The 23,413-nt window shown below is 40.5% G+C and overlaps 1 protein-coding gene across 1 annotated transcript in view; it reads right to left on the reverse strand.

Moving 5' to 3' along the window:
* The window catches only part of LOC139736341 (mucin-5B-like), a 36,568-nt gene that overhangs the window by 6,754 nt on the left and 6,401 nt on the right, over nt 1-23,413 (reverse strand). The window contains exons 6-27 of the mRNA XM_071647096.1: nt 21,700-21,848; nt 19,699-19,879; nt 19,174-19,420; nt 18,405-18,451; nt 17,112-17,425; nt 16,385-16,529; nt 15,751-15,918; nt 15,048-15,215; nt 14,315-14,558; nt 13,231-13,518; nt 12,822-12,868; nt 11,943-12,143; nt 10,994-11,178; nt 9,658-9,765; nt 8,861-9,146; nt 7,527-7,808; nt 6,550-6,785; nt 5,611-5,815; nt 3,661-3,984; nt 2,701-2,862; nt 1,832-1,939; nt 1,423-1,658 (exon numbers count right to left, since the gene is read on the reverse strand). Of these exons, the coding sequence (XP_071503197.1) occupies nt 1,423-1,658; nt 1,832-1,939; nt 2,701-2,862; nt 3,661-3,984; nt 5,611-5,815; nt 6,550-6,785; nt 7,527-7,808; nt 8,861-9,146; nt 9,658-9,765; nt 10,994-11,178; nt 11,943-12,143; nt 12,822-12,868; nt 13,231-13,518; nt 14,315-14,558; nt 15,048-15,215; nt 15,751-15,918; nt 16,385-16,529; nt 17,112-17,425; nt 18,405-18,451; nt 19,174-19,420; nt 19,699-19,879; nt 21,700-21,848 (4,331 nt within the window). The remainder of the gene's footprint in view (nt 1-1,422; nt 1,659-1,831; nt 1,940-2,700; nt 2,863-3,660; nt 3,985-5,610; nt 5,816-6,549; nt 6,786-7,526; nt 7,809-8,860; nt 9,147-9,657; nt 9,766-10,993; nt 11,179-11,942; nt 12,144-12,821; nt 12,869-13,230; nt 13,519-14,314; nt 14,559-15,047; nt 15,216-15,750; nt 15,919-16,384; nt 16,530-17,111; nt 17,426-18,404; nt 18,452-19,173; nt 19,421-19,698; nt 19,880-21,699; nt 21,849-23,413) is intronic.

Raw genomic sequence — 23,413 nt, forward strand, 5'->3', positions numbered from 1 at the left:
TAAGGCGGTTGAGAAGGACTTTGGCAAGAATCTTGCCGGCTATGGACAGGAGGGACATGTCCTGATGGTCGTCACAGAACTGCTTCAAGATCTTGACAATTGTGTACAAGTGTTTTCAAGGGAAAGCCCCTACTTATCTTAGATCTGTAATCATTCCATACTGTTCTGCTCGACCTGGACTACGTTCAAGTGCAGATAACACCTTACTCCATGTACCCAAAACCAACAGTACAGCGGGGGACAATGCTTTTGTGACGGCTGCACCGCGATTGTGGAACGATCTACCTCGGTTTGTCCGCATTTCCCCATCCCTTGATGTCTTCAAGAAGAATTTTAAGACTTTCCTTTTTGATGCTAATCTGTTACTGAATTTTGTTGTGAAGTGCTGTGAAACCAGCCATTGACTGTGTAAGGGCGCTAAATAAATGATCCGATTGTATTGTATTGTATTGTATTGTATTGTATTACCTTAAATTTCCTTTTGTAAATGTGTTCAATGAAAGCATCAAAGGGGGTCCTGGAGCATGACACTCTGCTGCCTTATGGACTGAAAGATGTCTATCAGCTTTCGGGTGAGGAAAGGGCCTCCTGACTTGTACAACTTTGCATGGACGGTATCGATGCCAGGTGCCCTTCTGCAGAACAGTTGAAAGATGGCCTTCTGAGTCTCTTTGAAGGTGGGTGGTGTATCAAGTCCCTGGTTGACTGGAATCTGTGGGAGGTGTTGGATACCTTCATCATTGATGGGGGATGGTCGATTCAAGACAGTCTCGAAGTGTTCAGCCCAGTGCTCAGGGATCTTAGCACGATCCGTGATTAGTGCTGCCCCGTCTGCACTAAGCAGGTGGGGAAGGAGCTGGAGGGCTGAGGTCCAAAGAGGGCTTTTAATGCGTAGAAACGTTTAGAACCTTTCATGTCAGCAGCAGCCTGAATTTCCTCAGCTTTGTTACTGAGCCACTTGTTCTGCATCTTGCGAAGCTTGGCCTGAACTTCCCTGCAGATGTTGGTGAAAGCTACCCTCGTAGGGATTGATGAGAAGTCACTCATCGATTCTGCGAAGACGGTGCTTTACGTCCTGTAGGGATGATATATGCTCATCATTCTAGTCAAACTATTCTTGATTTCTTCTCTTTGAAGGGCCAGATGCTCAAAGGCGGTTAAGTACACTACCTGCCTGAGGGTAGAGCAGTCGTCCTCCACAGGAGAGCTACCTAGCTTGGGGTCTTCCAGTTTACTTTTCAGGTCACTGACAAGGCCATCCCCAACCATTTCCTTCTTAAGTTTGAAGACATTTAGCTTCTTGTACTTCTTATATCGCTGACTGCAACCGTAGTGCAATCAGTGCACCCAAGTAGAAAGAGATTGTTCTGTACTCTTCAGAACTACGAGGTACTCGAAAACATCACAACACGTTATACCTACCCCTCCGGACGTATGATCAGACAGCAGTACGACCTCATAACCTCCGTAGATGATTGTCAGCTGCTTAGGACACGTGGTTCCGGGGAACCGTTCACATTCCACGTTGGTGATGAGTACCGTGTACTTTGGTGGTTTGCTGGAATCTTCGCTCAGAACATACGTGCAGTTGCCTTGATGATCAAAGTCGTTACCATTGAAGTCTCTGTAGTGAGGATCGCCGTAGCCCGTGCAGATACCTTGAAGAAAAAAAAAAGTTAATGTGGTCACTGGTCACACTCAGGTGTCGTGAAATGTAAGGAAAATAAGTATGTGATATTCAAAAAATGAAAGTCGACGTAAGTATCGGCCAGCCACTCTGATGGCTGCCCCTTCAATTTTCTTAGATTGACAGAATTACACGATCACTTACAGTCATTGGGCGGTGGTATATAAGGTGTTGGCGTGAAGCTGGGTGTAGGGGGCGCGGTGGTGGTAGGCGTGGTTGTCCTTGGCTTGGTAACAGGTACCGTGGGTGTGGCTGTAAATAGAGAAAAATGTTTTTCCATGATGAAACTAGCCGAAAATTAGTTTCACTGCTCAATATGTTACAATTGCTAAGATAACTGTTATAAATGGACATGTAACTCTAACACCTTTCGGCTGGATAATCGAATCCAATGTTATGTTTAAGGTCAAAATATGACCGTCTGGTCGAGTTAGCACCTTTACCTATACTCATTGTTCATTTTATCTACTCATATATTTTACAGCACATCACTCATTTACCAATTATATGTTATTATTGTACGTTGTTTTACCTGCCCAAATGTAGCATATTAAGTCATTTATGTTTTCCTCATAGTCTGTACATTTTCGCATAATCTGTACAGTTTTCTTGCCTTTCGCAAATATACTATAAATATGAGCATCAGAGTTTGACTTCTATGCGACATTTTGTTACTTGCATTAGCCATTGTGACCAGTAAATGCACAATGACTTGCAAGATAGAAAATAAATTTCTGAAACTTTGGTTATGTTATTCGCATGTACCCTTTTACTGAAGTACCGTTCTGTCACTTTTCAAGCGTCCATAGTTTTCTTCGTCATATGTTATCATTTATGTATTATGATATGATAACATTCAATATCAATCTACTTTTCAGGTATACGCTATCCCAACTAATATAACACTGGAAATACATACATGATTTTGCCATACAGATAGATGAATAGATAAATGGACTGATGGAAAGATAAATAGACAGACATATAGATAGATAGATAATCGAAACACTTACGGCACGGAATACAGGTGTCGTTCCGGCGGGTATAGCCAACCGGACAGAAACAGCCAGAGATTGGCTCTGTCGGACAGTCCGCGCTGAATTCCCCACAAGTGGCATATTCCTCGTCCGGACATACGCACTGTCTGAACTCGAAGGGTGGCTGGCAGTTGACAGCTAAAACGAGGAATGGTGAAGATAATCCACGTGTAATACTTTATCTTCCTGGCGACATACGTGTACTGCGAAGTGCTCTCCAGGTAACAACTCACACAACTGGGTGCGCTCGCAAAACATCACAGTTCAAAGATTGTTACCAGCACCACACATGGCTTCTTGTGTGTAGCATTGATCTGCACGACCTCTAGATCCAACACGGCATCACGCCATATTTTCATAACATGTTCATGTAAAATCGTGGACCTATGTAAAATACTCTCAATCAAAGTAGTATAAACAATAACCGTTAACGATGTAACAAATTCCATTTCAATCTACACACCTTTAATCATCAGCAGGCCCTGAATCTGTTCGGTGGTTTTCTTTTAGTTAGATGTACATCATATATGTAATATGCAAGCATATATATATATATGATATATATATGAAGAGCTTGCTTCCAAAAGGCGCTAAATCCGTTGAAAATGATGGATTTAGCGCCTTTTGGAAGCAAGCTCTTCATATATATTCATTACTTACACATAGGCCTTTTCTTGCATCTACTTCCCTCACTCATTTCTTTCAGTGAATTGCGTTATTTGTTTCGAGTATGGATCTACATTTCTGTTTCCTGTTTCATTCAATGAGTGAAAGTGAATTTGTTTTTAAAAAAGGCAGAAACGAACAAAATCGGAACAAAAATGCAAAAAGAAAACTCGTCGGCTATTATCAGGACTTTAAAAAATGCTGAAAAGCGAATGCTTTTTTTGTTTGTTTGTTTCCTTGTTTGTTTGTTTGTTTGTTTTCTTAACTCACGACAGAAATCGTCAGACCGCCACTGCAGACATATCCCCTTCTCGGCACACACGGTGGCGTAGAACTCGAACGAGTCGCACGGGTGCTTGTCGGTGTGGCAGAAGTCGTAGAGGCAGTTCTGGAAAATCGGCTCCGGGTCCACCGTGTCGTAGCAAGGCTCGAACTCGGGCCGGTCGTAGAGGTTCTGGCACCACGAGGCGTCCGGCGTACACGGGAGCTCCGTGCCGACGTCTTCGCAGCCGCACCTCTCCCTGTCCTCCGGTACCATCCAGTCACAGCAGTCATTGTCCTCCTCGCACGTGGTGCCGTTCACGCCGCAGTTACCTGAGAACGGAGTCACAGGGAAAATCACATTTTTTTAAAACGCGACTTCCGGATAATTTTCAGACTTTTGCATTTGAAGAGAAAAAAAAATGGCTATACTGGGCTCAGAGTTTCAGAACTTATAATGATTGGGATGAGGAATGAGAATGATTTAAAGATTTATAACAAAAATCACGATGACCAACAATGATGTGGCAGCTTCACGATAGGAATACCTGAGTTTGGCCACAAGGAAGCAGAATAAAAGAAGGAAGTATGTATAAATTCTACAAAGTTTGGTGAAATTGTTAAGCATTGTACACAACTGGAATATAATGAGCCTCCCGTGTCATCATCCTTGTTCAGTGTAATCTGTTTTGGGTCTTGGTATTGGTCTCTATGCTCAAGGACCACAATAAATTCCACAAATCTATGAGCGGAGCTGTCGATTTATGTACAGGTACATGATATAAAATTATGAAAATCGTCTGGACTTCCCCTTTCAAGCAGGATAATTATTTTAAACACTCTTTGTCAGACACGAAGAGGAGAAGGGAGATGAGTTGGTAGGAGACCGACGTAACAGCAATAGCATTCTAGAAGTGGTAGTGCTGTGAAGGATCGGAACAGGTTGTGACCTAGAAGTTTCAGTCGTGGTAGACTTGTCAAGAATGGTAGGAGCTGGGAAGTGTTAACTAAAGAGCTAATAAAACTGAGCGGAGTTGAAGCAGTGATGGTAGATAAAGAGCAGTCATAGAATGGATGGTTTTGGGTATATAACCAGAGGAAAATGGAAGAAAGGGGAGGAAGAGGGACAAGAAGAAGAGGAGAGAGGAATCGCGAAAGGAGAAGTTAGGAGCAGGACGAAAAAGGGGATATGTGCAGTTGCATGTTTGTTTTTTGTAACCATATTTTTTCTGTATGTATGGTACTATAAATCCACTGAATCGATGTTATGCTTCTTTTTATTCGTTATGCTGCGTGTGGAAATCTATTCTGCCTACATGTATGATTATTATCTATTTTGAATGTATCTGCATTTATGTGTATAGCCAGGCTGACACTTGCACGATTCTGTGGCACGCATTGGCACGACTCGAGTCGTGCGAGTGCGCAAACTAGTCGTAAACTGGCGTGAACTGTGCGTAGACCCGTCGTGACCTGCGTGCCATGTCCGGACGAGAATTTTGAATTGTTCAAAATTTTGGTCACGACTTGCCACGACAAAATCGTGGCCAAAAGTCGTGCAAGTGTCAGCCTGGCTTTATGTCTACATTGTTTGTATATAACCAAACGTGTATTCAGTTCTAATTTCCTGCCTGTGCGACTTTAATTGTTGGATTGTAGGGTGATATGACATTGATTTGACGGAGTATCTAGGCTTTTTACATTTTGTTTTTTCTTTAACTGTGAGTTTTCTGTTATCATATTTGCACGTTTCCTCTGTACGCATGACATAACTGGTCTGCGCACGTACTGTTATGCTCTTTTTTTATTTGTAGTAAAACCGAAATTGAATGGAATTGAATTGAATTGAATTGAATTGAATTGAAGAAGTTGGATGAGGAATTTGAGGAAAAGGAGAAGGTGATCGATCTAACACAAACTGTAGAGAAGAATGTCTTTCATCCAGTGATGAAAACTCACCACACAAGCCTTCGGTGCTGTCGTAGAAACGGGCCTCTGGAATCTCGACACGGAAGTAATGCATGCCAACGGGCACAAACCGGACTTCCAAGCCAATGTCCGGCGCTTGGTAGATGAGGTACATGTCACTTGCCAGCACTCTGAACGTCTTATTATAGTCGACGGGCGCGTTCATCAGTACGTTGTTCACTCGAATTTGATGCACCTTATAGGAGAAAACAAAGGAGACACACCAAACCGCTTTAATATCTTTGAAATACCATTCACGTTTCTTCCCCTATTTAACCCAACTACAAAACAGCTACACAGGCACACTACTTTTTAGGAATGACACTTTTGTTTCACCAAGTTAACTTTGTACATGCTTTAATGCCAATATCACCAGTACGTTGCAGCTTCCCTGGTCCAATGCTTATCTAATGGTGAGAGAAAAACTTTCTATATATTTTTTATTTTATCAAGGAAGATTACATCTTCTTATCTTAAATGCATCTAGCGAAATAGCGGTCTCTTCAAAACAGGCAAATGCATATGATATGTAATAGTTCAACCTGTCTATAGCGGCTACCAAAGGGAGACAAAAAAAATGGCCGTTGTAGACGGGTTGCCGCTATACACAGGGTCTTTAACATGTCATTTCTTTTGAGGAACTGAGTTTAGTAGCATACCGTACGCTATAGACAGGTAGTCGCTATGGCAGGTTTGACTGTATATTATTGTTCCGATTATAAAGAAATAAGAACGTCGAAACGCATCTACCCTTCCCCCCCCCCAAAAAAAAAAAAAAAAAAAAAAAATATATATATATATATATATATATATATAATAACACTGATACAACTACTGTACGGAGCTTTTTGTGTGTTCTGTTTTGCTGTGGTTGTTTTGTTTCGCTTTGTTTCGTTTCGTTTCATTTTGTGTGTCCATTCCAGAACTCACTCCCAGTGTTGTGAACGTCGACAGGAGATCAACGATGTAGTCTCCGTAGATGATCGTCAGCTCCTTCGGGCACGTGGTGCCTGGAAAATTAGCGCACTCTACGTTGTGTATGAGAACGATATAGACGGGCGGATCGCTGGAGTCCTGGCTGAGGATGTACGTACAGTTCCCCTGGTGATCGAACTCGTTGCCGTTGAAGTCATAGTAGTGTGGATCGCCGTAACCGTTGCAGACACCTTGAAGTATAGTAAGATTAATTCTTAGACAGAGAATTCAATTACAAACGACATGAATGAATGAATAAATGAATGAATAAAAGAGTGAATGAATGAATGAACGAATGAATTGGTTAAGGTATTGATTAGTGCACAAAATCTACATGTAACAAATGAATGACTGTTTATGAATAGATCAGTTCACACTACATCGAGTTAGTGGTAAAGGTGTAAAGTTGTAGTACAATGAGTTAAGTACAAAAATGCTCTGTATTTTAGATGAGAACTGCCTTTATATAGAAAGTGAAATTCTAGTTATGTTTACAACCAAGTTCCTATTGAAACCCTAATAAAACCCTCAAAATAATCCTTATTACACTTTCATTAAGTCTATTTATCAGATTCTTATTAGCGGTTTGCAAAAATAGGGCTTACCTTTCTGACGTTTTTTTTTTTTAAATCTTGGTCATAGGAATTTCGTCACCAAGATAACATGAACCCTGCTCTTTGCAATGAATGAATGAATGCGGCGGGATTTTTACTGGTATAAATCATGACTCACACACGCGGTGCCTTCATTTTATGTCCTATCTGAGGGACAGAGTGTTTTGCCTCGAGTTGTCGAGGGGAAGGTATGATTGTACACAACACTAATGCTCAGTTAGACTCGGGAATCGAATACGGGTCATCTGGATTGGGAGGCAGACGCGCTACGAGCTGAGCCCACTGGTGTTGTTGGTGGGAATGGTGTTTTTGACCTACACGTATTGAAGGCTGGCGTGTGCACTGGCGTAGTGGTTGTCGGCTCGGTTGTGACGCTCCAGGGAGGTGTGGTGGTAACGTAAGGCGTCGTCGTTGACGGGGTGGTCCGCTGGCACTCCTCCACGCACTCGCCGTCCTGGTAGAACTGGCCCGGAGGACAGTTGCATCCCTCCACGCAGGTATCGGGACAGAGGCCGTGCTCGTCCCAGCGGTCCTCGAGGCCGCAGACGTTGCACACGGGTATGCAAGGGTCGTACTCGCGGCAGCCATCGCACTGGTAAGCTGCAATGATAGTGAGAAAGGGGGGGGGGGGAGTCACGAATTGCAGATTTTGAATTCTAAGACTGCAATTGACAGCTTGGGTGGACAGTATTAGCATGCATTTTAACGAGACTCTGTTATTCAGAATATGCCATACACAAAATAAGACCGTTATACCACGGACCTACTACACATATGGACATTTTATCGCGCGTAATTAATTCATGCACCTGTTTATGTCAAAGGCGTCACAAAAGCATTTTAAACATGCTTTCCTGCTTTGATCTCATCATCACCGCCGACAGGCAGCCTGGATGAAAAAAAAGACGGCGCTTTGAGGAATATAAAAATTACATGCGCAGAAGATACTAATTCTCTTAAATCAAGAAAAACGCATGTGCAGTTGTAGTGTAAATTGGGAAATTATCGCTCAAGTAATTTCATTTGCGAAATGTGCATACTTTACGAGAGAAAGCAATTATTTTGGCAGTTTGGTTGTGATTTGTAATCTAATTTTCCCCAATTTTCGCACATTGTTTCAGAGTAAACATGGACAGGAACCGTGGATGACTTGTATGTCCAATCGTTAAGCCATGTTACATGCTTGTCCACAAGTGTCCACTTCAGTAATTTCCAATTTTGTAACAGGAAAACTGTCATGTTTTGGGGTTTGCTGCTCCCTTTCATCGATGTTTATTCAAAGGCAGTTGAGTCTGAAAAGGCACCTCAGCAAAATAAGACCGTAATGAGGGAAATGTTTCTTTTGTTAGTGACGATGCACGATTGCACAATCGTCATTATCCAAGCACCTGAATGTACTGATTAAGATGCACATAATCAGGTGGCGGCGGTGATGATAGGATCAAAGAAAGACATTCGTTACTAGTCCATGTGTGTAGTAGGTCCATGCTTATACAATGAAGGAAGATCTTCCAAGGACGTATTCTGGTTAACTAACACAAGGAAAGGATGCGAACATTCACGTATTCGTTTGCGATCAACAGACAGCTTTATACACAGTTATTTTGGAGGCAAAACGATACGAAAACATAAGGAGGAGAAAGTTGACTTACGACAGAGGTCGTTTGAGCGCCATTTGATTGGCACACCCCGTGCGTTACACTCTTGCGCGTAGGCCGCTATGGCCGTGCACAGACACTCGCAGTCGCCGCCGTAGTCGCAGCCGCACGCGTCGTACACGCACCGCGTGTAGTAAGACTTGTAGCTGACCTCGTTGTGACAGTCTTCGAACAGGCTCGACTTGAGCACGCTGCACTGGCGCATGGACCAAGCGCGGCGGTGCGGACTGGTGGTGCACGGGTTGGTCACCTGCGATGATCTTGGGCAATAGTCGTGAACCTGTCAAAATAAAGGTATAGACATCTATAGCGGAGCCGCATTTTTACGTTGCTCGGAACCTGAAAGATAGAGCCACCATACAACTGCTATTTAAGACTGGCACTGCTATTCTTTACAATGTAATTCGTCGCTGGTAGCTTCTATTCTAACTTCTGACCTCGTTGTGACATGCCTCGTTTTCATCGCTAGTAACGTTTACCACTATTTTACTAATATTTATACATAGATCCTACGAATATGTATTATTTTTTAATAGCTTACTAGACTTTAAATGATAATCCCGCATTGTTTACCGCAGGCAACAGACAAAACTTGTCACAATAGTTCTGTATTAGCAGCCACTCAAGGTGTAGAATTATTGAATCACTGAAATTGTGTTTACTCAATGTACAGCACACACTGCAGATCGTAATCTCACAAAACAGTGGAGAGCAGGACAAGAAAACAAGATTGTTTTGTCAGATATTTTGAATTTATGTATCATTCTTTTTACTACAAGGTTTGGGTTTACCTTCCAGCTATCACCGAAGTCGACTGAAGACGTCTCGGGTAGTCCGCCGGCTGGGGACAAGAAGTCATCGCCGACAAGGTCGTTGAAGTTGCCGCAGAGACCGCCAACCTATCAGGTTTGATAAAGTAAAATGAGCATGAACATAACAACAACAACAAAGAAGATTCTCTCGTGACTTCCCGGAGACCAGGCTAGTCTCGTGTTGCGGAAACGGAGATGTCTTCGCGACCCGATGAAAGATGAAATGCAGGAGAAAATAGGGCAGGGGGCGTCAGAGGTGGAGAAAGAACACCTGCTATCCCTGGAGTCATACTCGATCGTCGACTGGCGCCGCTGAGAAGTTATGCGCTAAACTACAGGTGATATATACCTTTGTACTTTGACTAACAAGAGAATTCAGTTATCAGGACTAGCTCTCTCACAGCAGAAAACGCTTCCCTCTGTTGCAGTTCGCTCCCTCTTTCCATTTACGTACATGCACCAATCAATGTGTATGCTTTGAATAGGCCTTTTCTGCATTAAATTTTTTACAATTTATGGATGTTTTTTTTTCCTGTGCGTGCGTGTGAGAAGGCAGCACATTGGAAAGATGTCGAAGAATTATCGTGCCATTTCTATGTACGCCGTTTTTACTGCTAAAAGATTGAAGGACTATCGCGTTAAGACGAAAAAGAAAAGAAAAGAGAAAGAAAAAAATAGTCCAGAGTAGGATTCAAACAGTTTGTTGGATCATGTTTTTTTTTTTTAAGGCTACACAGCAAAGTCAGCAGTGTAACACCTCCGCGTGTTATTCATTACTCTAACACCAAATTGTGTGGTTTTTCGTTCAAACAGCTGAGAATGCATTACACGCAGTTTTCGACCAGGTGCAAATTCCACAACTTTGCGCGTAGTCATGATTGTTTAGATACACACCTGCTTCGGCAATATAGGTGTTTATTCAAACTATAGCCAATCAATAACTACTACGTACTTTCATTAGCCAATGGGAAGTTTGTTTGTTTGGAATTTTCTTTTCTTTTTTTGACTGCGTTGAGCAAAGCCTCTCCCTAAATCTGCTTTACCCAAAGTTGCACTCAAAAAGTTTTGATTTTATCTTCCTCTGGACTTCGTCTGATAGTCGTATCACTCCCATTCGAAGTTTCGAAGTTACTTCGACTGTTTCCTGTGAGGTTGATAACCATAGAAATGTGTTGAGGTGAAATTTCCGACGAGGTTAATATCATTTGTGCGCCAACACACTAACCTAATACCTTATAAGAGTTTTCTGGTCGCATCGTTTTGTCAAATCACAGCTTAGGTGAAACATCGTAAGTTTCGAGCATAGAGATCTTACCTTTCCTTTGTACGAGGGATCTAGTTTGACCTGGACCCAAGTGCCCTGGTCCCAAAGCAAGGTGATGCCATAATCAGTGTGAACGTAGACGTAGGCTCCGACTTGCGATATCCGGAACGATCCGGCTGACTTCGGGACTTCTGCGCCACGGACTAGGGACAACTTCTCTTGGTTAGACCCGGTTCCTATATGCATCGAAACAACAACAAAAAGAGACTCTGGGTATGATTATGAAAATTGAGAATAAATTATCTTCCATCATTTTCAATGATGATATTGAAATGAAGTTTGTTTGTTTGTTTTTTTTCTTTTGCCAATACACAATCGATATAGAAAAATGAGTTCTCGTAGAAGAGTAAATGCAAATGAATATACATTCTATAGACTTTTTATGAGAAATAATCTTTATTGATATTTAATGTTAGTCATGAAAGCAGTAAACTTTATGGGTAATGCCGCGATAGGGAAGACTTTTGTTCACCTGTCTTTTTCTTGATAAAATACCAATGGCAAATCTATATTGATATGATTCTTGTGAAGTGAGATCCAAGAAATGATTATTGGCGTTTACGCAGGTTATCAAGTACAAACTCGACGAGCAAGTGTGATATGCTAATCCTGTGCTTGTTTCGTAATTATCGCATCTACAGCTGTATGTAGGGGTCCTACCAATAACCTGTAACAACGCAAGGGCCGCAAGCACGAGAAACGTACAGTAGGTACTGAACTATATAGAGCTTTACAACTGTTACAAATGTAATAGATTGAGTAATAAATTGTGTTGCATTTATTATTTCTTTGCTACGACTAAAACGACTTCTTATGTCAAATCTCAACCATACTTCTGCGCAAAACTAGTGGAAACATTACTTTACGAGTCGTCAATTGTATTCTTAAGTTCAAAGGTTAAACTGTTACGTGTACTGCACATTATTTTGTAAGACCATACCGATCGTAAACGTGATGGACTTGGTGCAGGAGACGCCGCTACTTCCGCATGGGATGTTGCCGATGACGACGTGGAAGAAAGCGATTCCAGAAGCCTGGCTGACGCTGTCGGTCACCATCACGTAGTCGCAGTCACCCTGGAAGTCGAAGAGCTTACCGTCGAATGTCTTGTAGTGAGGGTCGCCCCAAGCCGTGCATGTTCCTGATTAAATAAGGAGGACATTTTTCCGAGATTCGTGAACGTTAGATCATGTCGCAGGATATTGTGACGTGAAGAATGATTTTAAGACGATTAAGGACAACCCTTATAGAATCTACAGTGAAAGGATCTCTTAGTCCTAGAGTCTTAAGTAGTAGGAGTAAGAGTGTTAAAAGACTTTGTACATGTATTTTTCGCCATTCTTGTAAATCAAAGGGTGATGATATTGTTGTTTGCTGGAGAGAGGCAAATTAGAGTGCATGTGGGTGTTTTTTGTGTGGAACGTTTTAATTGTTCCGACGGCACTTGTTAAAGGTGATATGAGAATCTATGAATGAAATGGGGGATGCTTTGAACCTCCTGCCAGGTATCAGCAGGACTTGTCACAAAATGTGGTCACTTTTTGATCACCTTCATTGTTAGCAGCATTGATTGCTTACTTACAAATAGCTTCGTTTATCTCGTGCAATCTTGTTCACATCCTCCTTACGTCACGATTACGAACTGCAGACAACATATTTCTGTATCGACGGATTAGATCTATTAACTCAGTAGATGACTGACTCTAATCGTAAATGTACAACTTTTGATGCTCCGAAGTGGGCAAGCTACAAGTTGAGCATTTGTGCAGTTGGTATCGATAAAATTTATCTTAAAAAACATTTGTTTTCTCTCTCTTACCATGGCAATTGCTCTCCTCGCACATCCATTTGCTGTTCTCACAAACGCTGTAGTGAAGAAAAACAATCATTTTTAAAGGAAACTATATTTTGATGCATTGAAAACAACTTAACCACAACACTCCATTCCAAGTCTTTCTTAACACGTCTAGCTAGCTTGCATAATTTTTGAAACGATGCCATTCAGTTCAAATATAGGCTGTGTTTATTCTATATTTCATAGCGTAACCCTAAAATGCCTATACAGAGGCCGATGAAACATCAGTATAAAAGTACTGTCAAAACGAAGAGTGTCTTGCTAATCTAACAACTAAAAAAAATAACTCACAAACAATGGTAAGGAGGAAGAGATAAGAGAAATGTATCAGTCCTTTGTGATATTCCAAGGAGAAAGCAAAACTTGTTCTCACCAGGTGTGGCACTCGTCCGTTTGAATGCTCGCCCCCTCCTCGTAGCTCTGCTTGCCATGGTGGCACGGGCAACTGGACGATGCGACGCACTGGGTACCGTTCCACACGGTGGATTCGGTGCAGGCGCAGCCGCTGTAACAGGTGGCGGCCGAGCAAGCCTCAAATTCGTGCATATTAGCGCAAGTTTTGACGCACGGGCTGACGCAGGCGACGTACGCCTCGTTCACGCCGCATGCATCTGCCGGACAGTCTAGGTCCTCGCACATCCAGTCTCCAGAGTCGCAGGTGCTGACGAACGGAATCAACAGGTTAAACATGTTAAACATTGAAAGTGGTTGTAAAAGTACTTGAAAAGATGATGGGTTTGATGTTGTTGTTGTTGTTGTTGTTGTTTTGTTGTTGTTGTTGTTGATGATGATTTTTCTCTTCTTTTTTTTTGCGGGGGGGGGGGGGGATAAACGATGTAATAAGGATGCTGCTATCAAGTAACAGGTATGTTAAATTGTATTTTGGTTTACGCAATACATACACGAGCGTGCCGTTCGGCTATACAACAATTGAATAGGTGTAGAACTATCATCATTGTGCTTCCATGGAAACCGTATTTTGATACGTTTTAATGGGTAGCTGTAACATTGCAAGAAAAAACGAACAAACATAAGAAACTTCGAAGTAATAATGTTTTATGTTATATTGAATAGATTATATGCATACAGGTGTATATGTTTGTGAATACTTTCCGTATACATATGTTCGACGAATCGAATTATAGACATAGAGGCACGGACGTAATTTCATTTTTCACGAGAATTTACCAGTGTTGATGCACGTCCGTGGTACAAATCATAACGATCAAAACTTACGGTTTATATTAGGTACACGTGTATCTCGCTATATCGATGTTTGCCTATATCGAGCAAATATCGAAATTTAGGATAACCTTACTGAGGAACTATGGAATGGTCTCCGTCAGGGAATTGTCTCTTGAAAATACTAGTGAAACAAAATTAGAAGATGATAAGAAGTATTCCGACAACACGAGATTTTGGACAAAACAAAAGATAAAGAAAATGTCAATTATTACCAGAATCCGCATCCCTTGGCGACTTTGTCCCCCCTAGAGAAACGTTCGCCCGAGTCTGGATCTACACAGCCGCAGTTTTCGCGCGTCACGCATGCGCCCGTGGGTGACATTAAGGATCCTTCTGGGCAGGCGCAGCCTTCCACACATGTTTCGTCACATACCATGTTGGTGGAGATCGCGTTGCAAGTGGTTGCGCACATGGAATGGCAGGCACTGTACACGAGTCCTCCCTCGCACTTCATTTCTGGTATCACGAAAAATTTTGGTACAGGCATTTACATCTTATCTAGTCATATATTTTGTACATTTGAATACATTTACAGGTGTATTGTATGTTCTTATGCTATGATAGATATAAAGTAGGTAGGAAAACTCACACGCACATTTATTTCCATGGCAACTATCATTTGCAGTCAGTACGCCATTAACTCGTCTGTGTGTATATATCCAAAAGTTAGGTATTATCATTAGTAGAGTGATACATAGATAATGTTCTAAAACTTAAAGTAATAAGTAAAACATTGGATTTTGTAAAGAACCTTGCGAATAATCTGATCATATAAAACCTGTTTTCTCTACGATAAACATTGTTGTATAGTATGCGGAATCTTCGAACTGATCCTAACCATTTATCAGATGTACCATAGCACGATCTATAGGTTTTACAAGGCACCAAACAAGCGACAAATAACACACACAAAAAACAATAAATGTAAAAAGAAAAAAACCTCACCACAGCCAGACATATGCTCTCGCCAACTGATGATTACTCCCTTCTGGGCGCACTTGGAGGCATACATAGCAAAGATCTGACACTTGCACGAGTCACCGGAAACGCAGTTGCACACGTCACTTCGGCAAGCATCATAATACACTTCCGGGTCAATGTATTGTCGGCAAGCTTGAGAGAGAGAATAGACAAGTTACAGTTATAATAATAAGTGAAGTGTTGCTATTAAAGTGTTTCTTGAAAATGAAGAGGAAAGGAGTTTTGACGCTTAATGCTATTGTTAATCTCTATACAATTATGGAAGATTTACAGTAGACTTCCAGAAACAGAAAATCTGTTAAGCGCAGACAGACAAATTATGCAGCTTTTCGTCTTTATTTGATGATCAAAGAGACATAGTTTATCTTTTCTCAATTCAAAACTATGATCTTCTGGCAATATTTGATGAACAGCATACCTTATAATCTCGTAATGATTTATAATAATATTATATAGGCCTAGATGATGTCTACTGACTGGAACGAAAATCGTGGAAATTTACGAAATAGTTCAATCTTTCTTTTTCAAATAACTGTCTACATACTTTGAACTTTTGGCTTGACGTGTCCTTTTAATATCCATTTCTTTATGGAAAACGAAGGGACAAGGTCTTCAAAGATAGAAAGTGCTGGTCGCCTGAAGGATTAGTGCAGGATTTCTGTCTTACGAGCAAATGCATCGTCGGTGTAAAGCCTGTAGCACTCTTCTTCAGCCGTGATGGACTTCTGGGAGTACAGGTCGCAGGGATCTGTGCCGGATTCGTCGGCAGCGTCGGCGCAGGAGGATCCGATACTCCATTTGTTGGCGAAGGACGCGGAGTTCGACTCAATGTCGCCTAAAATGCAGGTCAGTGATGGCATAGACCAGTGTGATTAACATATTCAAATTTTATGGTATCATTCTATTTAGATTATGATATCGATCCTTTTTTTCTGACATCCACGAAGATTGTACGAGGTTTACTGGACAAAGTAACAATTAATAAATGAATATGTGAAGTTGGCTTCAAAGTTGGACCCTATTAGACCTCCAGCTGTCATTAAACAAACTGAGTTTAGGAATTAGATATACCAGTAGCGTCGATAGGGTATATCTTGAGGTGCAGTTCTATATATATTGTATTTTTATATTATAGAATATATCACGGAATAAACATAGTATATTAACATAGAATATATCATAGAACACATATAGTATAATTTAATGTATGTCAGATACATGTATTACATACTAGGCCTACATATGATACAGAGAGGGAGGGGATGCATATGAAGAGATCAGGACGTAAAGATAGTACTCGCCAGCCTCTGTGTAGAAGTCGTCTCGTTGGTTATTGTTATAGGTACCACACAGACCACAGGTGGAGTTGATATGTCTCTCATCCGCCATAACGACAACGTGATCATTGCCGTCGTACAAAATGGTGAGTCCGTTAGCAAGCACGGCCTAAGATGCAATGAACATGATCAGAAGGAATGGAAATCGCAATGCAAAACTTCTGGACCGCTGCATATTCCATCTTACCATCATGTAAAATATTCTTATCCTGAAAAGAAACACCACACCATAACAACCAACGTATATTTGCTTGTTTGTTTGCAAGTAGGACTACTTTTCTGCTTTTATTTTAAATTAATGGTAACAGTGATAACGTGATGTATAAATGACAAAATTATGAGACTGTAAGCAAACTATACAGTTAAATAAGATATATTCTAATACACAAACTTGTTTGGTGAAATAAATACAATTGCGATTAGTGCAGAAGACTGCTAAAAAATGCTTTAAGGCCTCGATGATGCCCCTTCAAGGTACCGTTTACCATTGGGAGCAGTGATTTTGAAAATGTTCAAGATATCACATTTGATGCATAATGTGTAGGTCCAGTTGTATCACAAAACATCATATTATGTAAAAACTCCGCTATAAAGCCGAGAATAAAAGATTTCATATTTTTCTTTGAAGCACTAAAGCTGGGTTTCTGTTTCATCAGTAAATGGTAAATAATGCCTTTTCCGGCTAACTTACCGCAGTCTGGTGCTCAGTCGGCTGGTTGACGTAAATGCCACCGGCGGTTACCGGGAACTCCGTCGCCTCTTGCCCGTTGATGATGACTTGATGCCCTCTCCTCAACCTCACGGAATTGGATTCGTATTGCAAGGTGACCGCCTTCACGCACGAAGCACCCTCCATTCCACACTCGACGTTCTCGATGCTCACGGAGTAGCTTGCCTGGGTGTCCCAACAATCCTTGACCAGCGTGTAGGTGCAGGTACCGGAGAAATCGTAGTCGTAGCTGTCAAACGTGTGGTAGTGACCCTGACCGCTAACTTGGCACATTCCTATCATGTATATTGAATTCAAAGAGAAGGGTAAATCATTTTGTTCATACATTAAGGCGGCAAATCTAATTGAATTCATTGACTGCCCTGTCACTGCCTGTTACAACAAAATAGGATTATTTTGCAACTGATTGACAAATTGCCCTACATCGACGTAAATAAGCGCTGAATTGATCAGTGTTTTAGTAGTAGCCATGATAAAAAAATCATGGGCGTACAATACTCGAGCAGGATTCGAACCCACGACCTCCTGATCACCGGACAGGCATCATCTCCACTAGACCACCGAGCTTTCGCCCGACAGCAGGTGTTGGTTCTAATCCTTATAGCATGCAGCGGGTACTGCTTTTGTTATTCAAATTTATTCATTTTTCCGTCGAGATGTTTTCATTGCAACTGATTGACAAATTGCCCTACATCGACGTAAATTTGAATAACAAAAGCAGTACCCGCTGCATGCTATAAGGATTAGAACCAACACTTGCTGTCGGGCGAAAGCTCGGTGGTCTAGTGGAGATGATGCCTGTCCGGTGATCAGGAGGTCGTGGGTTCGAATCCTGCTCGAGTATTGTACGCCCATGATTTTTTTATCATGGCTACTACTAAAACACTGATCAATTCAGTGCTTATTTACGTCGATGTAGGGCAATTTGTCAATCAGTTGCAATGAAAACATCTCGACGGAAAAATAAATAAATTTGAATAAAATAGGATTTTGTTAATCCCGGGTTATAGTGAAGAATAGTAAGAATGGATTTGTGCTGTACGTACTCTCCAAATACAAATATGATCCGTCAGTTATTTATCTTCAGATCCAGGGTGTAACTTTATATTTACCAAGCAGTATTTTGTTATCATCCGGTGTTAGCTGACCCCTTTAACACACTCTTCTATGAATTCACTAATTAATTTACATCCGTATTGCTCCCAAATGGCATGCAAGACTATGTTGTAGCAATATCAGCTGGTAAATTATTACCTCCGCAGTCATTCTGGGTGCATTGCCATTTGCTGTCCACACATTTGCTGTAAAAAAAAGGAAAATAGGAAAGTGAAAAATATTGGATATACTTTATAAAGGTAATACATTTTCGATGTGAGAATAGACAAAAAACATTCGAATGCAATCTTGTCTAGCAAACATTAGGATCTGGTTCTGTCATGAATACCATTTGAAGTAAGGTTAACCGTGGAACAATGTAACTACGCAATGATTTGTAGAGGGAAAAGTTGCTGAAAATTGCATAATCCAGCAGAGACAAGCAAGAGAAGCAAAATGGAGATAAAAGGGACATGAGCTTTCGCCCTCAGCAGAATCTTCGTCAGAGGCAAAATGACCCGACATTTTGGTCATTGTCTCTGACAAAGATTATGCTAGGATCGAAGCTCAGGTCCCTGCTGACTCCAACCAATACAGCTGTTATACGTTTGTATACAGGGAAGAGTAATTTCGAACATAAACGTTGCTCGCTAACAACCCCCCCCCCCCCCCCAAAAAAAAAAAAAAAACAAAAACAAAACAAAACAAAACAAAACAAAACAAAACAAAAACAAAAACAAAAACAAAAACAAAAACAAAAACAAACATATTACTGCGAATATAGATATACGTTATATGCAATCTACATGTATAAAATATTGGACTGTTTAAAGTGAGTAGATTTTTCCCTTCTGTTTTTCTCCTCATGAATATTCATTTAAGAAAGGATTGCATTGCATATTCATAATATAATAGCAGACGCACTCACCACTCGTTGCAGCCATCGGAGACAAGCATTCCTGGATCGTACTCTTTCCCCTGCCAGGTGCACGAACATTGGTCGATGCTCAGGCAGAGTCCCGAGGAAGAGCTGTAGGTGCCCGTTGGGCAGTGGCAACCTTCGATACAGCCCACCGTTTTGTCCGTCTCGCAGTCTGCTATGGCCGCCCCGCAGCTCTTCTGGCTGCATGCAGACCCGCACTGATCGTACACCTTGTCGCCGGAGCATCCGTAAGCTGTTTACGGTATGCATAGTACAGCACGATTAGTGTCACTTAATAGTACAAGGACTACTTAAGGTGTCTTGAGGTACCATCTATATAGTTTTGCTAACTCTTTTTTTCCGCCAGAGATTCATGGCTGCACGGGAGATAATCAGTTACATATACAATACAAAATGCAAAACTTTATTTTGACAATTACGTTTCTTGAAATGAAATCTAGTTGAATTCCCGGGGACGTTTGCCTTGTTTTGTTTTCGTGTATATGAAGTAAGTGATTCGGTTGCACTCACGGCAAAATGTGCTGGAACGCCATGGAACCTGGAATCCTCGCCGAGAGCACTCCTGGGTGTAAGCCGAGAAGGCGGCGCACTTGCAGTTGTTTCCGACGGTTTGGTTGTCTTCTTGCGTAACCATCTCGCATGCGCAGATATCTTGCTCACACGCTACAATGTAGGGATCCGGATCCACAACCTTGGACACGTGTGATAAAAAAAGAAATAGGAGTTCGTGTTCATTTACCGGACGCGTCCGTCGTTCGAAACCCTATAGGTATTACAACCACTCACGCATTTCGATAGAAAACTCAGTACGAAATAAAACGGAACACGGTGGAGGTTTTCTTCTTAAAGCAATGGTACAGTTTTTATTGACATGGGATTTCAAGTTTCCAACGTTTTTAATGATGATTCTTAAGATAATGAGAAACCTCTTATGAAATATGAAAGGGAATACAATTCTAAAAGGAATTCAAAGTTTATTTGATGAAAATTGGTTTTGAAATGGCTGAGATATCCAAAACAAAGCGATCCTAATGAAAAGTGGGACACACATTTTATTCGTGATTGCTTTGTTTTACTTTATTGTTGTTGTTTTTCATCTCGGCCATTTCAAAACCGATTTTCATCAAATAAACTTTGAATTCCTCTAGAATTGTCTGCTCTTTAACATTTCATGAAGTGGTTTCTAAGTATCTCGAAAAAAAAGTAAAAAGCTGCATCCTCATCTAAACCAATACTATACCACCCCTTTAAACTGAAAACGGTAACATTTTGTCAATTTCTTTTTTCTGGATATTTTCAGCGTTAAAAGTGCAGGCCCTTGCGCTATTTTTCGGGGTGGGGAAGGGAGAGATGTAGATGTTAGCTCTTTTTCTTTAAACATTCAAATGTATATCGAATGCCTATTTCAAATGTAAACAGTGCTTCGCTATGTCAGTATATTCTGCATAGAGTTCAGTACACGTACTTTCGACGATACCTTTACGGTTGGGACCCTAAATATTGATATATCAAGGATCATGTTTGCGTATCCTTTTAAAATAAGTGTTGGGTAAGACAAAAATCAAGGTTGTCAGGTATCAAGATGTTAATATCTACTTTTCACATACAGCTATATACCATATGGACAAAATCTCTTGTATAAGGTGAGTCATTTTATTTTCATTGGGTAGATAATTAACCGAAGTTAATCAATGCGGGTAGGGGACACACGTGTCTTTCACGGGTACAATAAAAAATACGCGCATTGAATTAGACTTGAGTGGAGTTAGTTGTTTTACATGGCTGTCAAAAAAGCAACAAATTATGTAGGTCCCCTCCAAAGAACCGCTGCTGACAGGAGAATGGAAGAAGGGACAATTGGAAAATGACATGCACGTAACAAATTTAATTTGAACCTATTCAAATCTTTTCTCCTTTTCTTGCATGATATGTCAGGGAAGCCATAAACGATTGCACTTTCATTATAGGCCTAGCAAGAAAGAAGATTGAACAAGAGTAGACTCCATGCAATGGCAGAAATGGTTTCTAAAAATGATGAATTGAAATTCATTAGATAACCGACCTTCACAATTAAATTTCAAGAGTACAATGTTGGGTTTTTTTTCTTTAAGAAAAACATGGTGCCTATTCTTCAATCAGTTATACAGTTTGCGCAAATTTCTATTTTGTAAACTTGCATACGATACATTCTCTTGGCGCCAGTCCCTCGGATTATTAAAAATCAGTGTTGTGTAATGACATATCTTTTCAATAGTGCTGTTTTACTTATCACAGATGATGACGTCACACAGTCACTTTTTACTGACGGTAAAGCCGTATTTGATGTTAGCCGTATCCTCTGCTAATCCCTTAATATCGATTTTATATCAAGAATATATGCCCTATGGTAGAATACAAAAATGACCATGACTTGATTTGATATAATGACCATGTCATAAGTGGAAGCTAAGTGCATTCGAGGATCAAATTTGAATGCGGAGTGTAGAAAGCGCGAAAGGCAACTAACTGTACCTGATGGCAGGCGGTGAATGTTCCGTGTAGTAGCTGCGAGCATTCCGACTCCGCGTAGCGCGCCTTGGCTTCCAACTCCTCGGACTCGAACGTGGAGTACTGTGTGCAGCGGAGCGGAACCGTTGGGACATCGGGACAGTAGGCCGGATCTGTAGTGGTGACGGAAGGGTGTGGTTTAGCACTACTGGATTATCGCTAAATATTAAAACGTTACTTTGTGCCTACGGATAATACAACGAAATAATTATGTAATGCCCACACATCCAGTTGTGATTTTACGCCACAAACCCGGCAAAACGCATTATCTATAATAGATTGTATGATCATTTGCTCCACAACAAAATACTGGCCAAAGAACAGTTTGGATTTCGACCTTTATACTCAAATGAATTAGCTCTTTTACATACCCTCGAACAAATCCTTTCTTCACTCGACAACAAAGAAACCGTGATTGCCCTGTACGTTGATTTAAGTAAAGCTTTTGATTCGCTCGACCATAGCATTTTGCTGCACAAACTGGAACACTATGGTGTTAGAGGTGTACCCCTCAGTTGGTTCAGGGATTATCTGACAAATCGTAAGCAGTTCACATGTATTAATGGCACAAACTCTAGTACTTTACCTTTAACGTGTGGGGTCCCTCAAGGCAGTATTTTGGGCCCTCTTCTTTTTTTAATATACGTTAATGATATAATAAATACATCAAAGTTTTTACAATTCATTCTGTATGCAGATGACACAAATATATTGTTTTCACATAGAGATGTAAATACTCTGTATAGTACTGTCAACACTGAAATGATGTACGTTTGTGACTGGATCCGAGCTAATAAGCTACAGATAAATGTTGATAAGACAAAATATATGATATTCCACTCTAACAGAAGTTTTCGGCAAGATGTTTCATTGGTTTCGTATTCAGAAATTAAGATAGATAATCGAATTATTGATCAAGTTGATAGTATTAATTATTTAAGAGTTATTATTGATGATAAATTGACTTGGACTAAACATATAAATAACATTCATGGGAAGATAAGTATCTCTATTGGTATAATGCATAAGCTTTGTTCAATACTGCCGAAACATACTCTTTTTATGTTGTATAATGCCTTTATCTTGCCTCATTTTGATTATTGTAGTCTCGTATGGTCTGGAACCAGTTTAACTAATTTGTGTCGTTTATTTGTTTCACAGAAAAAAGCAATTCGAATTTGTTCAAACGCCAACTCTCTTGACCACACCGCTCCACTTTTCAAAAAATTGAATACTCTCACTCTGTCTGACAGTGTCTTAGTCAAACTTGGTCTTTTTATGTATAAATACTCGAATGCAATTTTACCTGACATTTTTAATGGTTCTTTTACACTGAATTGTGCATTACATAACATTGAAATTCGAAATAAGGATAACATTGTGTTGCCATTTTGTCGCTTGAGCATAAAGTAAAAAAATTCTGTTTTATATAAAGGTGCTAAGTTTTGGAATGATTTGGATTCAATTTTTAAGAATGTATCCACTCAAAGTGCTTTTAAGTCTAGATATAAACAATATCTTTTAAATGCCTATTGAATTGTATTAGTCCCTCTTTGTTAGTCTTGTTCTGTCTGTTTGTTTTATTTGTGTAATGTAGTAGCATATGTCTTTTATTTCATCTTATTTGTCTATGTTATCTGTAACTGTCGTTAAGTAATCTGAATGTAACTCTGAATTT

Source organism: Diadema antillarum, unplaced genomic scaffold, assembly GCF_040938485.1.
Source record: "Diadema antillarum isolate AM-2024a unplaced genomic scaffold, OU_Dant_1.0 seq00000637_RagTag, whole genome shotgun sequence".
Lineage (NCBI taxonomy): Eukaryota > Metazoa > Echinodermata > Echinoidea > Diadematoida > Diadematidae > Diadema > Diadema antillarum.